The sequence below is a fragment of the Pongo pygmaeus genome, chromosome X (assembly GCF_028885625.2).
Source record: "Pongo pygmaeus isolate AG05252 chromosome X, NHGRI_mPonPyg2-v2.0_pri, whole genome shotgun sequence".
Taxonomy (NCBI): Eukaryota; Metazoa; Chordata; class Mammalia; order Primates; family Hominidae; genus Pongo; species Pongo pygmaeus.
Genome location: NC_072396.2, coordinates 119,357,651 through 119,373,457, shown reverse-complemented (window position 1 = coordinate 119,373,457; position 15,807 = coordinate 119,357,651). Strand labels below are relative to the sequence as shown.

At 41.9% G+C, this 15,807-nt stretch overlaps 2 protein-coding genes across 5 annotated transcripts in view; one reads left to right on the top strand and one right to left on the bottom strand.

The window, feature by feature from the left end:
- The window catches only part of LRCH2 (leucine rich repeats and calponin homology domain containing 2), a 149,286-nt gene that overhangs the window by 67,519 nt on the left and 65,960 nt on the right, over window positions 1-15,807 (top strand). For all 4 annotated transcript variants that reach the window (XM_063660855.1, XM_063660854.1, XM_054472341.2 and 1 more), the window contains 4 exons: window positions 6,123-6,267; window positions 9,968-10,094; window positions 14,816-14,921; window positions 15,004-15,140. In XM_063660855.1, the coding sequence (XP_063516925.1) occupies window positions 6,123-6,267; window positions 9,968-10,094; window positions 14,816-14,921; window positions 15,004-15,140 (515 nt within the window). The remainder of the gene's footprint in view (window positions 1-6,122; window positions 6,268-9,967; window positions 10,095-14,815; window positions 14,922-15,003; window positions 15,141-15,807) is intronic.
- On the bottom strand, window positions 1,647-5,062 carry RBMXL3 (RBMX like 3). Its single transcript, XM_054472336.2, has one exon. It carries the CDS (start codon window positions 5,043-5,045, stop codon window positions 1,875-1,877), a length of 3,171 nt encoding a protein of 1,056 aa, XP_054328311.1. The 5' UTR covers window positions 5,046-5,062; the 3' UTR covers window positions 1,647-1,874.

Sequence of the window (15,807 nt, the reverse complement as noted above, 5' to 3'; positions counted from 1 at the left end):
TTTAGGATTTCAAATTACTTGTAAACAGTAATTTTGAACTTCCAGAATTCTGAAGTTACAAGAATAAGAGGTAAAACCCTAAATATAAAGAAACATATCCTAAACTAAAAACAGTGACTTCACTTTCTTCCCCAATAGAACTGTGTGATGCTTGGGTATCCAGAGGAGGTAAGCCAGAATATTGGGAAACATTTATTTCTAGTTTAGATTTTGGTTTCTAGTAATTCTATTGTTTTTTTAGTTATTCAGAATTTTATGGTGGGAGGAGGAAGAATAGAAATTTTCATATTATATAAACATAGCTATTTTTTGCCAGTTATACAATTTTACATAAGGTTAAGAGTAAGAATATATATCTCTCTCCTTCTCTATATGTATCTATATATTACATATATAGTAATACATAGGTTAATGTTCTCAATAAGGAATTTACTATATTGCTAAGTGAATAGGCCTCATCCCTTGGAATGAGGAAGTTGAGCATTACTGATAGGAGGTTGTTTTTATGAGGGCAGACCAGATGCTAAATGAGGTACACTGAACTAAGCTGGATGCTCTTCCTGACAGAGGCACAAAATTTTCTTACATTTTTAACCAAATAAGTATAATGAGCTAGTGTTAGCAAAATAAATTTCTATGATAAAGTAACTAACTTGATAGTTACTCAGGTAGTTTTTGAGGGTTTGCACCTTTGGGGACATTATTTGTCTGCCATGAATAGAGGTTGTTGCTGGCATCTAGTGGGTAGATGCCAGAGATGCTGCTAAATATCCTACAGTGCCCAGGATAGCCCCCTACAATGGTTATCCAGACCAAAAGGTCCACAGTGGGGGGGTTGAGCAACTCTCTTCTAGAGTATTTATTTTTCAACCCACTGCTGTAATATCCTAAGTATTTTTCAAAATTTCCTTTAACAAACCCTTAATAGGAGTAATGGTTATAACGATTCCATGATTTTATTTTTGTGAAAATTTAAATGAATGGAAGTATATTTGTGTGTACTTGGAATAATTTAGGAGAGGAATGAATCAAGGATGAATACCAGGTTTCTGGCTTGAGCAACTCACCAGGAGGGTGTTGACATTGAGACGAGAAAAAAAAAAAAAAATGTGGGAAAAGATCTTCATTTCAGATTTTATATTTGTAGAATTTGAGGTGCCTGAGGTATCAAGGTGAAGTCCTGAAGATCAGAACATAGGCTTTTAGACATATCCTTAATTTGCAATTCATCAGTATGTAAATATAATTTGGATCTGGGTTGGATGAAATCACCCAGTAGAGTGTATATCTTTTTTTTTCCATTTACTTTTCAGATTTACTGAGTGAACATAGTTTTTCATAAACATTTGATCTAAATAATTTTTTTTGTTGTTGTTGCTGGTTGTTTGGTTTTTAATACTGAGAACACGGAGATTCAGTTTGAAAGATACCCTAAAATCTTAAGAGTGGTATACACCAATCCCTCCCACTCTCCACCCACAATCTAGTTGGTTTAAATGAGCAGAATGATCCATTTTTCCATTTTAGGTGAGCAGATGTTTATGAAAGATCTTAGAACTGTCTGCCTCATTTATCAGGAACATTTACAAGGGAAGAAGCCATTAATCGTATTTCAACTTGTAAATAGAAGAAGACTAAGACTCAGGTTCATATCTTATACTTTTAACATGAACTTGTTGAAAGAAACATTAACAATTTCAAACTAAAGAAATTTTAAGTTTTTCCTCACAAAAGCATAAAAATGGAGATCTTAACAGGAAATTCTTAAAAGGTAAAAACAACTTATACTAGTCCTTGGGTAGTTAACATAGAACAGGTTCTTCTTTTTGTTACTTTCTTTGAAAAGGGAATTTTGGTTCCAAGTCTGTTCCTGCTTAGTATCTGCTCCGGCCTTCCCCCCTCTCCAAGCGGCCTCCTTGATGGCCTCCGCCCCTGGGCACCCTGCAGCCTGACCGGCTGTAAGAATCATGCAGGGGAGGGCTGCCCCTTTCCATGGGCAGAAGGAGCCCACGATCCGGTCTGCCTACCCGGTCTCGGCCCCTCGAGTAGCGGTCGCTCCGGACGTAACTGTTGCTGGATCTGTCGTGGCCGCTGCTGTAGGCGTCGGGCAAGCTGCCCCAGTACTCATCGTAGTGGCCTCCTCCTCTGTAGCGGTTGCTCAGGCCGTAACTCTTGATGGAACTGTCGCGGCCCCCACTGTAGGCGTCAGGCGAGGGGCCTCGGTACTCCTCGTAGCGGCCTCCTCCTCCATAGCGGGCGCTCCGACCATGACTGTTGCTGGAACTGTTGCGGCCACGGCCCCCGCTGTAGGCGTCGGGCGAGCGGCCTCGGTATTCCTTGTAGCGGCCTCCTCTTCTGTAGTGGTCACTCTGGCCATAGCTGTTGCTGAAACTGTCTCGGCCCCTGCTGTAGGCTTCGGTGGAGTGGTCCCCGCTGTGGGCATCAGGCGAGTGGCCCCCGCTGTGGGCATCGGGCGAGCGGCCCCCGCTGTGGGTGTCGTGCGAGCGGCCTCGGTACTCTTCGTAGTAGCCGCCTCCTCCATAGCGGTGGCTCCAGTCGTAACTGTTGCTGGAACTGTCGCGGCTCCTGCTGTAGGCGTCGGGTGAGTGGCCTCCGCTGTTGGCATAGAGAGAGTGGCCTCGGTTCTCCTCGTAGTGGCCGCCTCCTCCATAGGTGTCGCTCCGGCTGGAACTGTCGTGGCCCCTGCTGTAGGCATCTGGCGAGCGGCTTCCGCTGTTGGCATCGAGCGAGCGGCCTCGGTACTCCTTGTAGCAGCCTCCTCCTCTGTAGCGGTCGCTCCCGCTGGAACTGTTGTGGCCCCCGCTGTAGGCGTCAGGCGAGCAGCCTCCGCTGTTGGCATCGAGCGAATGGCCTCGGTACTCCTCGTAGCAGCCTCCTCCTCCGTAGCGGTCACTCCGGTTGGAACTGTCGTGGCCCCCGCTGTAGGCATCAGGCGAGCGGCCTCCGCTGTTGGCATCGAGCGAGTGGCCTCCTCCTCCGTAGCGGTCGCTCCAGCTGGAACTGTCGTGGCCCCCGCTGTAGGCATCAGGCGAGCGGCCTCCGGTGTTGGTATCGAGCGAGCGGCCTCGGTACTCCTCATAGCGGCCTCCTCCTTCGTAGCTGTGGCTCCGGCTGGAACTGTCGTGGCCCCCGCTGTAGGCATTGGGCGAGCGGCCTCCACTGTTGGCATCGAGCGAGCGGCCTCCTCCTCTGTAGCGGTCACTCTGGCTGGAACTGTCGTGGCCCCCACTGTAGGCGTCGGCAGAGCGGCCCCCGCTGTGGGCGTCGTGGGAGCGGCCTCGGTACTCATAGCGGCCTCCTCCTCTGTAGCGGTGGCTCTGGCCGTAACTGTTGCGGCCCCCGCTGTGGGTGTCGGGTGAGCAGCCTCCACTGTTGGCATCCAGAGAGTGGCCTCGGTTCTCCTTGTAGTGGCCTCCTCCTCCATAGTGGTCGCTCCAGCTGGAATTGTCGTGGCCGTCACTGTAGGCGTCGGGTGAGCGGCCTCCGCTGTTGGCATCCAGCGAGCGGCCTTGGTACTCCTCATAACGGCCTCCTCCTCTGCAGCAGTCACTCTGGCTGGAACTGTCGTGGCCCCCACTGTAGGCGTCCTCAGAGCGGCCCCCACTGTGGGCATCAGTGGAGTGGCCCCCGCTGCGGGCCTCGTGCGAGCGGCCTCGGTACTCCTCGTAGCGGCCTTCTCCTCTGTAGCGTTGGCTCCGGCTGTAGCTGTTGCTGGAACTGTTGCGGCCTCCGCTGTGGGCGTCCGGCGAGCGGCCTCCGCTGTGGGCATCCGGCGAGCGGCCTCCGCTGTGGGCGTCCGGCGAGCGGCCTCCGCTGTGGGTGTCAGGCGAGTGGTCTCTGTACTCCTCGTAGCGGCCTTCTCCGTAGTCGTCGCTCTGGCGGTAACTGTTACTGGAACTGCTACGGCCCCCGCTATAGGCTTTGGGCGAGCGGTCCCCGCTGTAGGCGTCTGGCAAGACGTCTGGCAAGGCGACCGGCAAGGCCTCAGATGAGTGGCCTCCGTTGCAGGCATCGGGCGAGTGGCCCTGGTACTCCTCGTAGCGGCATCCTCCTCCGTAAGATGGCGGTGTCCCCCGCCCAGGGGCAGCACCGCATGGGCCTCCGTAGCTCTTGAGGGGCTCTCGGTAGGAGCCTTTGCTGGGATGATCCACGTAGTCACGGTTGCGACCCCTGTAGCCATTTCGGTTGCCGTCACCTCTCAAGGGACGGTAGTCTGGGACACTGGAGTGGCCATAATAGCGACGGCTGTACTCTCTGAGAGTGGGAACAAAATCCCCAGGGTCACAGCACGGGGGCAGTGGCTCCCGGACCTGCGGGCCTGAGTAGCCATCTTGCCCCCACACGGCCGGGGCCTTCCCAGGCATTCCACTGCTGCCAGTGCGAGCCAGGCTCCACGGGGTCACAGCCCTCTTGCGGGGTGGGCCGGCCCAGCACAGTGGCTGCAAGCCTGAGTAGCCATCTTGCCCCAACACGGTCGGTGCCTTCCTGTGCATTCCACGGCCAATGCTGCGAGCCAGGCTCGAAGGCGCGGCCCTCTTGTGGGGTGGGCTGGCCCAGTGCCACGGCAGCGGCCCGCGCTTCCTAGGCATCAGGGCCCTGTAGGGCCGCAGGTCGAAATACCCTGCGTAGCCGCAGCCGTCATTGGGCCCACCCCGAGAAGGGGATCGCTGTGGGCTGCTGCCACCCCTACGGGTTCTGTGTGAGAACCTCGAGCGACCGCTGCTGCCGGGGGTTGGCGGGACCCACCGGCTGTTCTTGAATGCCTGTTTGATGGCCTGGGCCACCTTGATGGACTTACCATCCAGGCACTTGCCGTTCATATCTCTGGCGGCGGCCTTGGCGTCTGCAGGGCTTTCGAATGTGACGAACGCGAAGCCCCTCGACTTGTTGGTTTCTCGGTCTTTCATGAGGAACACCTTGATGATGCGGCCATACTTGCCAAACTCGGCTTTGAGGGCTTTCTCGTCGGTTTTGAGGTTGAGGCCCCCAACGAAAAGCTTCTCTGGGCGATCTGCTTCCATCATGTCTCCCTGCCAAATGGTGGGTCAGAGGAAGTGGGAAGTGATGACGCAACAACTCAGTCGCGGCCTTCGAGCGCTCTCGTGGAGGGCGGCTCCTACCGGTTGGCGGGTGTATGTCTCAAGAAGGAAAAGAGTACCTTACGTCATAGTTTTTGGGAACACCAACTTCTATGATACAGGTAGAGGAAAACCTAGGAATAGAAAATAAGAAGTAGCCAGAGAGGTAGGAAGAGATCCCAGAAGTGTAGTCTTCTAAGCCAAAGGAAAATAATCTTTCCAGACATATGGAATGGTTATTGATATGGTGATTGTTGGTAACATTGGTGGATGTGAGAGTGGATAGAAACCAAATTGCAGTGGGTTAAGAAGTCCATGGTAAGTAAGAAATTTAGTTGTGTTGTGGATTTATGTGAGTTTGGCTGTAAAAGAAGAGGCAGATGGAGGGGAATGTGGGATCGTGGGAGGTATTTTTGTGTTTGCTTTTAAAGATCAAAGATAATTCTTAATTGGTATTTTAAAAGACAAATAGCGTATTTGGAGTTTAGGTATACTGAAGCATATCAAATACATCTGGTTAATAAACATACATTCTATGAGGTTTTTTTTTTTGTTTTGTTTTGAGACAGAGTCTCGCTCTGTCACCCAGGCTGGAGTGCAGTGGCGTGATCTCAGCTCCCTGCAACCTCCGCCTCCTGGGTTTAAGTGATTCTCCTGCCTCAGCCTCCTGAGAAGCTGGGATTACAGGGGCCCACCATCACATCCGGCTAATTTTTGTGTTTTTAGTAGACACAGGATTTCGCCATGTTGGCCAGGCTGGTCTCCAACTCCTGAGCTCAAAAGATCTGCCTGATTTGGCCTTCCAAAGTGCTGGTATTACAGATGTGAGCCACCGCGCCCAGCCGTATGAGTGTATTTCTAAATGATGTTTTTTGCCTTCACGGTATTGATGGATAATATTGTATATTTTAAAGTATTTTAAATAGTTGCTTAGATTCTAAGTGATTCAGCAAGTGTTAAAATAGTTCTTTTAATTACCATAGATATAGGTATATGTTTAATACTCACAATTTTTTTTTTCAGATCTTTCCAGAAATCGTTTTACAGAAATCCCTTCTGATGTCTGGTTATTTGCACCCCTTGAAACATTAAATTTATATCATAATTGCATCAAAACCATTCCTGAAGCCATTAAAAATCTGCAGATGTTAACATACCTTAACATTAGGTAAGGAAACAATTTAAAAATAAATTTTGGTTTTTATTGTTGTTCTAATCCTTTTTTAGTCGCAAAAGAATATGTTTGATTTGGCTGTGTAGCTTAAATTTATCTCAACAGTATCTTATTTGTGTTTTTTATATGTTCACATTATTTTGTAGGCTTTTATTTTGTTCTTGAGAGCAGAGCTTAGCAAACTTTAACACACAGGAATTACCCGGGGATCTGTTAGAATGCAGATTCTAATTTCTTAGGTCTGTTATGGGGCCTGCATTTCTAACAGGCCCCTTGGCAATGCTCATGCCTACCTGCTGGTCCTTAGACCTCAGTTTGATTAGCAAGGCTTTAGACCATAAATATTTTCCTGAAATTATAGCACCACGATACAGATTTTATATGCATCCTTAGATATGTGAAACAAACACTGCTTGAGTTATTTTTTCTCACTTTTGTGACTTCTCGCTTCTACTTCAAGGATGGTTAGAGTGGGGTGAGAATGTTGAAAGGTTTGGAAGTGGATCACAGTTCATGTTTATACTTAGTAAGTGCTTACCATGTCCCAGGCAGTCAGTGTTCCAAACGCTTTACCTATATTACCTTATCTAGTTTTCATGACAGCATTTTGAGATAGGTACTATTGTTATCCCTGCATTACAGATGAGGAAACTGGGTTAAGCTATTTGTCCAAATTCATAGATATATTCAGCAAGTGGTAGAGCCAAGATTAAAATCAAAGCAGTCTGGCTATAGAGCTCTCATTCATACATAGCTTTTACCCTATATATGTAAAAGAATGAACACTCAATAAATATAAGAAAAAACTTTCCCTGCCAAATCAGTAACATTGAATGAAAATTGATATATTGTGACTTAATTTTAGAATTTTTTTCTTTTTTTATTCAGTTGGGAGGGATAATCTCCTCATTAACCAAGTTACTTGTCTAAATTCCCATATAGAGAAGTAGTAAATATAATTAATATACATAAATGATAATGTTCCTTTCTCACTGTGATATATCAGTTCTTTTGTATGACTCCTCCAGTGGTGTTACCTGACAGTACAAGCTATTTTAACTGAAACCACTTTACACCTTAAAATGTGTGAGAGAAGTTTCCTGGCTGGGCATGGTGGCTCACGCCTGTAATCCCAGCACTTTGGGAGGCCAAGGTGGGCGGATCACGAGGTCAGGAGATCGAGAGCATCCTGGCTAACACGGTGAAACCCTGTCTCTACTAAAATTACAAAAAATTAGCCAGGTGTGGTGGTGGGCCCTGTAGTCCCAGCTACTCGAGAGGCTGAGGCAGGAGAATGGTGTGAACCCAGGAGGCGGAGCTTGCAGTGAGCCGAGATCACGACACTGCACTCCAGCCTGGGTGACAAAGCGAGACTCTGTCTCAAAAAAAAAAAAAAAAAAAAAGTGTGAGGGAAGTTTCCTTCCAAAGATATCAATCATTTGGGTTGCTCCTTTCTCTGAGTAGGTATAAATGTCCTTGGCCTGGCTTAGGAGAGGTTTGAGGAAAGTGAGGTATTTTTAAGTTTTGTCTTTGTTTCTGTTTCATTTTGTTCTTTTGCGGAAAAAGTGATTCGCCAAAAAATGAATTACACTTCTCTATTAACACATATGGTAATCTTAGTTTTACTAAAACTTTCTCTGATTCTATCCTGTCACGATCTGTAAAAGTCAACTTTGATTTTTTTTTACAGTCACAAAAATTTTTGAGCAAACTATATTGAAATAACATTTGTTCTAGTTACTGAATTCCTCTCTAAGGCATGTAGTAAAAAAGTGACAATTAATAATTTATTTACCAGTATGAAGAAACCAGATTCTGGTGAAAGATGATTGTGTTAACTCAATGAATATGCATTTTTTTTTTTTTTTTTTTTTTTAGACGGAGTCTTGCTCTGTCTCCCAGGGTAGAGTGGCACCATCTTGGCTCACTGCAACCTCTGCCTCCCAAGTTCAAATGTTTCACCTGCCTCAGCCTCCCAAGTAGCTGGAACTATAGGCGCCTGCCACTAGGCCTGGCTAATTTTTAGTAGAGACAGTGTTTCACCACGTTGGCCAGGCTAGCCTCAAACTCCTGACCTCAAATGATTTGCCCGCCTCGGCCTCTCAAAAGTGCTGGGATTACAGGCGTGAGCCATTGTGACTGGCCTGAATATGCTTTTTAAGGGAAGAAAATAAATTGATCTTTAAGCTATTTTTGGCCTGAAGATGTATTAGAATGAGTTTGCCATTATTTCTTCCATGTATTTATTTATTTTGGTGAAAATCTCTTAATAAACTTGTAAAATTATTTTTCAACTCTTCTCTCTTCCTATATACTACCCCCCTTTTTCAGTAGAATCCTATAGAAAGATCCTTGTGTGCCCTGGTGTGAAGGAACCCAGACTGACCATTTTTCCAAGGAGCTTGCTTCATCCTGAAAGTATGAAGGATTATGACAGGACCCTAGCACATTTGACATTCCAGCAGTCTGGCCATTATTGCTGGTTGAGGGGCATTGCCATTTTTTTGTTTGTTTGTTTGTGCCGTGTTATTAAAGCCAGTCTAGTATTTCTGGATGTCCTTTGCCAGAGAAAAGATGGGGAGGAGGGTCTTCAAGTCCCCCCTTGAGTAACACTGGACTTTTGTTGCTGTGTATGTTACACGAAATGGTAGGTATAGGTCTATAAATGACACTTTGAAAAACAGGAAAAATAATAGCTTATCGCTTACCAATGCTTGTTAGTATGTAAATGGAATGGAAAAATACACATTTTGTTAGTGGTTCATTTGGGTCAGTCAGTCTGTTTTGGCATATAAATTTGACCATAGTACTTTGAGGGCAAAGACCCCAGAGCCAAGTTGCCTGAGTTTGAATCCTGCCTCTCCCACTTAACAGCTGTGTGACTTTCAGCAGTTTACTTAAACTCTTTGTGACTATTTCTTCATCTGCAAAATGGGGATCACTGTGAGAGTTAATTCACATGACCTGCTGCAAAATGAGGATCACTGTGAAAGTTAATTCACATGAGCTGCCCTGAACATGGCCTGGCAATAGTAGGCACTCAGTAAAAATAGAGGCACTCAGTTATTACATTTAAATGTATCTACAGAGATAAGAATGTTTTATCAACTTTGAGCTGAGATAAAGGTGCTAATAGGCTGTTAAACCTTAAAAGGGAATGGGTTAGGGTTACTACATGTTTTTGAAGATATAGTCCTATTCACTGTTTTATAAACTTAAACATAGTGCATGCACATCTATCCCTGGAGACTTTCCTTAGCATGGAAGTATTGAATATACCAGAATTATATCAAGGAGCAAAGTTCTGACATTGTTGAGCTCAGAGGAATCATTCTGGGTTTTTGAGAACTGATGGTGTGTGGAGTAGTATCATAGGTCTGCCTGCATAGGGTTTGCTATGCTATGGATCTCTGCTGTAGTTGGGCAAATCACTTAACCAGTTTTAACTTTCATTTTCTTATTTGTATAATGGAGATAATAACTACTTAATCTTGTGTCATTAACATGAGGATTAAATGAGACAGTGCATATAAGAAATTTAACACTGTGCCTGATACACAGTGAGCACTCAGCAAGTACTTATTAAGTTATTACTTAGTGATAGAATATTATTTACTTACAAAGTGATTTCTTCGTTTTTAATATGTCACATTACATACATATTCTCATAATGAAACTTTCTCATTCTTTTCAGCCGAAATCTTTTATCAACATTGCCAAAATACCTATTTGATCTTCCCCTTAAAGTTTTGGTCATCAGTAATAATAAACTGGTATCCATTCCAGAAGAAATTGGGAAGTTAAAAGATTTAATGGAATTGGTGAGTAACACAGTTGTATTAATTAATGCAATATGCGTAATATATGTACATTTTGGAAGATTAGCTATTTTTATGGAATTTAATTGTAATTTTTTAAAAAAGTACTAACTTGGTATATGTCTAAATTCAGTAAGACTTAGTAAAATCTTGAGATACTGTATGTCTGAGTTTTTCCAGTCACAAAATAGCATGGTTCTTCCTTAGTCCTAGTGACGTCAGAAGGCTTGCTTACAAACTTTAAGAAATACTTTTCAAATGAATAAGCATTTATTTACTCATTTTGTGGACAGTAAAGGTCTTAGAGAAAAGCTAAGGGAATTTTTAAAATAAAACTTTTATAGGACTATGATATATCCTTAGTGAAAGGAGATAAAAGAAGAAAGTGTCTGCAAACAGAATTAGCAAGATAACTCTTCCTCACTGTTTGCTTATGTGATGTTATAACACTTTTTAGACTGAAATAAATGGTAAAAGGCCATTATATGCAATTGATTGTAGAAATATAGAATAATTTAAATTAATTACCTTGGACATAACATTTTAGGTATTAAAGGACATTGAATTCTGAGAGAAACATATTCAGAGCCTCAAAGCTTTCAGCTATTTTTCATATCTTTTGGTTACCTCCACTTTACGCAGTATACCATGCTGCATGTTTTTCTTTTATTTTGAATGATGCTTTCCTGATAAATAGGTATTTTTAAAGTTTTTTTTTGTGTGTGTTAGAGTCTCACTCTGTTGCCCAGGCTGGTGTACAGTGACACGATCTTGGTTCACTGCAACCTCCGCCTCCCAGGTTCAGGCGATTCTCGTGCTCAGCCTCCCAAGTCGTTGGGATTACAGCCATGCACCACCACACCCAACTTATTTTTGCATTTTTCATAGAGATGGGATTTCACTGCATTGCCCAGGCTGGTCTTGAACTCCTGGCCTCAAGTGATCCACTTGCCTCGGCCTCCCAAAGTGCTGGCATTACAAGTGTGAGCCACTGTGCATGAACTAAAGTCCTAAAGTATTCTTGTGTATGACTTTATTATGTCCGGGGAGGTCAAAAGTTTTCTTGAGGAACTTACCTACAATTTCATAATGAGAAATTAATATTAACAGAATGTAATGAGCAGAAATTTCAGGAATACCTTTTATTTATTAAGGAATACCTACATGTCCAATTATAATACAAGGAAACTTCCTTGAATTTCACCTTATGTTTTAAAACCATATAATTTTGAAGTTATAAAAAATCTTAGAAGTGATCAGATACAACCACTTTCTAATGTAGGAATCCCTGATACATCTACTATATATTTTCAATGGTGGACAACTCTGTGTGTGTGTGTGTGTGTGTGTGTGTGTGTGTGTGTGTGTGTGTGTGTGTGTGTGTGTGTGTGTGTGTGTGTGTGTGTGTGCGCGCGCGCACGCGCGCGCGCGTGTGCATGCGTGACTGTCCTAATTCTTCTTTGCAAAGCTCTATTTGTTATTAATCTTTCTTATTTTGAACCAAAATACATGCTTCTATCATTTTTTTCCATTGGGCCTGGGACTACCATGTGAAGAAATATAGATAGTGACAACTTCTCTCCCCTTCAGATATTTTAATCTGTTGTGTGTTTACTCTCCATTTTACCAAACTCTTTTTTTTTTTTTTTTTGAGACAAAGTCTCACTCTGTCGCCCAGGGTGGAGTGCAGTGGCGCGATCTCGGCTCACTGCAACCTCCGCCCCCCGAGTTCAAGCAATTCTCCTGCCTCAGCCTCCCGAGTAGCTGGGATTACAGGCACCTGCCACCGTGCCCGGCTAATTTTTTGTATTTTTAGTAGAGATGGGACTTCACCATCTTGGCCAGGCTGATCTTGAACTCCTGACCTCGTGATCCACCTGCTTCGGCCTCCCAAAGTGCTGGGATTACAGGCATCAGCCACCACGCCCAGCCTACCAAACTCTTAAGATGTGTTTTTCTATAGCTTAAACATCCTTATTACCTTTATTCCTTTGTATGACTTTTTACTTTCAGCTAATTCGATTTGGAAAATGTTCCTTTTAGTTAAAGTCTCACTTAATGTTATACTAAAAAAGGAACAGAGATTCCAGATATGATTTAACAAGTTCATAATAAAAGGTACCATTATTTTGTTTGACTTGAACACTATTAATGTTTATCCAGATTTTATAAGGGTTATAATTTAAGATTTTATGTCTCTGTAATTTATTTTTTTTAATTTAGTTTTTGGCCCTACGTTTTTAATTACATTACATGATGTAATTTTTAGATAAATGAAATGTAAAAAATAATTAGGAGTTTTATATTAATTCTAGTACAGTTGTCCCTCTATGGGGGATTGGTTCCAGGATTCACCCCATACCAAAATCCACGAATGCTCAAGTCTCTTATATACAATGGTAGTATTTACATATAACCTAAATACATTCTCCCATATACTTTAAATCATCTCTAGATTACTTATAATGCCTAATACAGTGTAAATGCTGTGTGAGTAGTTGTTAGGTTGTATTATTTAAGAAGTAATGACAAGAAAAAAAGTTGATATAGTTCAGTACAGGCACAACCATGCTTTTTTTTTTCCTGAATATTTTTGATTTGTATTTGGTTGAATTCATGGATGCAGAACCCATGGATACAGAGGACCAACTGTTTTTTAATTTATGTAGAAAATTCTAAAATGTTAAACACTATTATTTTACTAGGTACTGTAAAATTATTATGCTTTACACTCTTGAAATCAGTAACAGTAGATGGGTAGATAGCATTAGGAGGGCTAATTGACAGTTGTAAATCACATATTGAATTGGTGGGTATTCCCTGTCACTGGAATATTTTCCCTTGATACTCTTCCACATGATGTGATAATCAACTGCAATGAAATTCTATCATTAGAAACCTAGGAAATACTCTCTGGCTTCCAATCCTTTGCAGAATATTTTGTAGAGCTCCCACTGGAGTGGGTTCATTTCCTATGCCTGGGTTTATTTCTCCTGGGAAATGACAGCTATTTCTCAAATTTCTATGGATTTTCCATATGGAAATCATAAATATCAAATACCTTTAGAAAGAAGCAATAATGTTTAAATAACATTTTCACAAACTTCTGTTATCCATCATTTGAATAGTAGTCTATTCTGAACATAGCAGCTAAGGTGATCCTGTCAAAATATAAGTCAGATCATGTCAATCCCATGTTCAAAAGTTTCTGGATCCTGCCCACGTATCTCAGAATAAAAGCTAAAGTCATATCCCTCCCTCTATTCTACTCTCTCCCTTGCCCATTTCCCTCTAGTTACACTGGATTCCTTGCTGTTCTTTGTACCTGTCAGGTGTGCTCTGCCTGAGCGCCTTTACTTTTATTGTTCCTTCTGTCTAGAATATTCCTTTCTTATATATTAGTATGGTTCACTCTTTTAGCTCTGACAGTACTGCTCAATATCACCTTCTCTATGAGATAAAGTAGTATCCCTCCCCACTATTGCGAGCATAGCCATTTTCCTACCCTGTTATCTTTTTTAAATAGCACTTATCACCTTCTGGCATATTATATAATTTACTCCCCTTGCCAGCATGTAAACTCCATAAGGAGCTATGACAGCAGGAAATTATGCTTTGCCCCTTGATAAATCCCCAGTCCCTGGAACAGTACCTAGCAAATGTTAATAGTGTTCAAGAAATATTTATTGTTGAATGAAGATGCCTTAGATATTGTTTAAAAGAGGTATGTAGGATATATTTTCCTAATCATCTATAGCATTATTATATTCTTCCCTACTTGGTTTTAATATTATTTTGAAAACTGAATGTATGTACTATTCTCCTCCCTCCAAGCTATTATCATTTTCACTAAAAGTTGGAAATTGGGGGCAGTTGCATTAGAATATGAATTTCATTTGAAGTGTGTCTGGAATGATTACTGTCTGAGACCATGCTGTAGGTTTCTCTTTTTGTTGATGTTATTGTAAGAAAGAGGGGAGAGAGTACAGTTAACTTGAACTGTTCTTTTTTCTGTTTTTTATTATGATAATAAATAAAAATCTCAATTTGTTATTATGGAAACTTGATATTGTTTGCCTTTAAATTGGGGCTTGGATTTTAACCACAGAGATTTCCTTAGAGACACCTTAGATAACCTGAGAGATTTCCAACTCAGATCTCTTAGAATGTCTTTGAGCTATGATATGAGTCACAAGTGTTGGGGCTTGTAACTTCTCATTTTGTATCCCTTTGGAGAAAGAGATTTAGTTAAATCAATCTTGATCATAGTCTGTTTCTCCAGTGCACATTTATAAATCCTTGACTTTCGTAGCTTCTGCCCAGCCTAGTGTCTCGAGACAACTACTGTAATTGACAGATTACACAATGTTTGAGAGTCGTTAGTCTTTTACTTTACCTCCATGTGCAGAGTGCTGGATCATTCTTACTTCTGGTTTTGGCTGGTATGAGTTGGCCTTTAGTTGAGATTTTCGAGAGGTTGTAGTTACTAAGATATAACCTCAAATTTTTGTATGGGAAGTTTCTATTTACTGTGCTAGGTCGGCTTCATGATGTCGTATAAATAGAAGTCTGCCAGATAATCCATCTTTAGAGCAATGACATTAGAGGGTAACTTTTGCTAGCTATTAACCATGTGCTTTAATTTAAAAATTAGAATATATATATATATATAGTATGTATATCTCAGTTAGCTTGTTATAATTCTGTTTTATTGTTCTCCTTAGGATATTAGCTGCAATGAGATTCAAGTCCTTCCCCAACAAATGGGAAAATTACATTCACTTAGAGAGCTAAATATAAGAAGAAATAATCTTCGTGTTTTGCCAGATGGTAAGATGTTCACTATTTTTACTCACATGAATAAGAGAGTAACTATGTAAAATTTAATTAATTATTTTTCATTTCTGACCAGAATTAGGAGACCTTCCCTTAGTCAAGCTGGATTTCTCTTGTAATAAAGTGACCGAAATTCCAGTTTGTTACAGAAAGCTGCATCATTTACAAGTAATAATTTTGGATAACAATCCATTGCAAGTACCACCAGCACAGGTTTGTAATAAAAATATTATACATGTTTCTTCTCATTTTTATTCAAATTTTATCTGTTTATGACTGGTAAATAAAAAAGCACCTAAATCAGAGCCAATTTGTTGTTCAAGCACTGTTGTCTAAAGTTTTTCTGAGCATTGCCTTTTGCACTTTGGTAGGAGTTTAGCTTAGGCTCTAGGATAGCATTTGGAAAACCCAGATAATAACTTTCTGCTTGTTAACTGATAATTCTGGTTGTTAGTTATTTACAAAAGTGACTCTGAAGTCTCTCTACCTATTTCCCACTCAGGTATATATCTACTTGGGATTTGTTGTGGGATTGATTGGAGTACATTCTTGGCACTGAGAGATGGAATTATAACAGAAAGAACAAAATACAAGTGGAAAATATTAATTATGACTTTTAGTTTAGTGAGGATTAAATCCATGTGGAATCCTCTTAAATGATAGTTAAGGAATAAACTAAGATATAATCCCTTATGGACAAAGTATGAAAGAGAAGAAAGAGGACAGTGGGGAAGAGAGGTCAATAGAATTTCTGAAAATGGAAAATAGAATAGTAGAAACAAGCACCTTTACTTAGATTGCCCAAGATTATTTGGCGGAGGAGCAAGTAGCAGTGAAATGGTACTTTATGCTGTGTGCCCTGGCAGGGGTTTTGCAGACA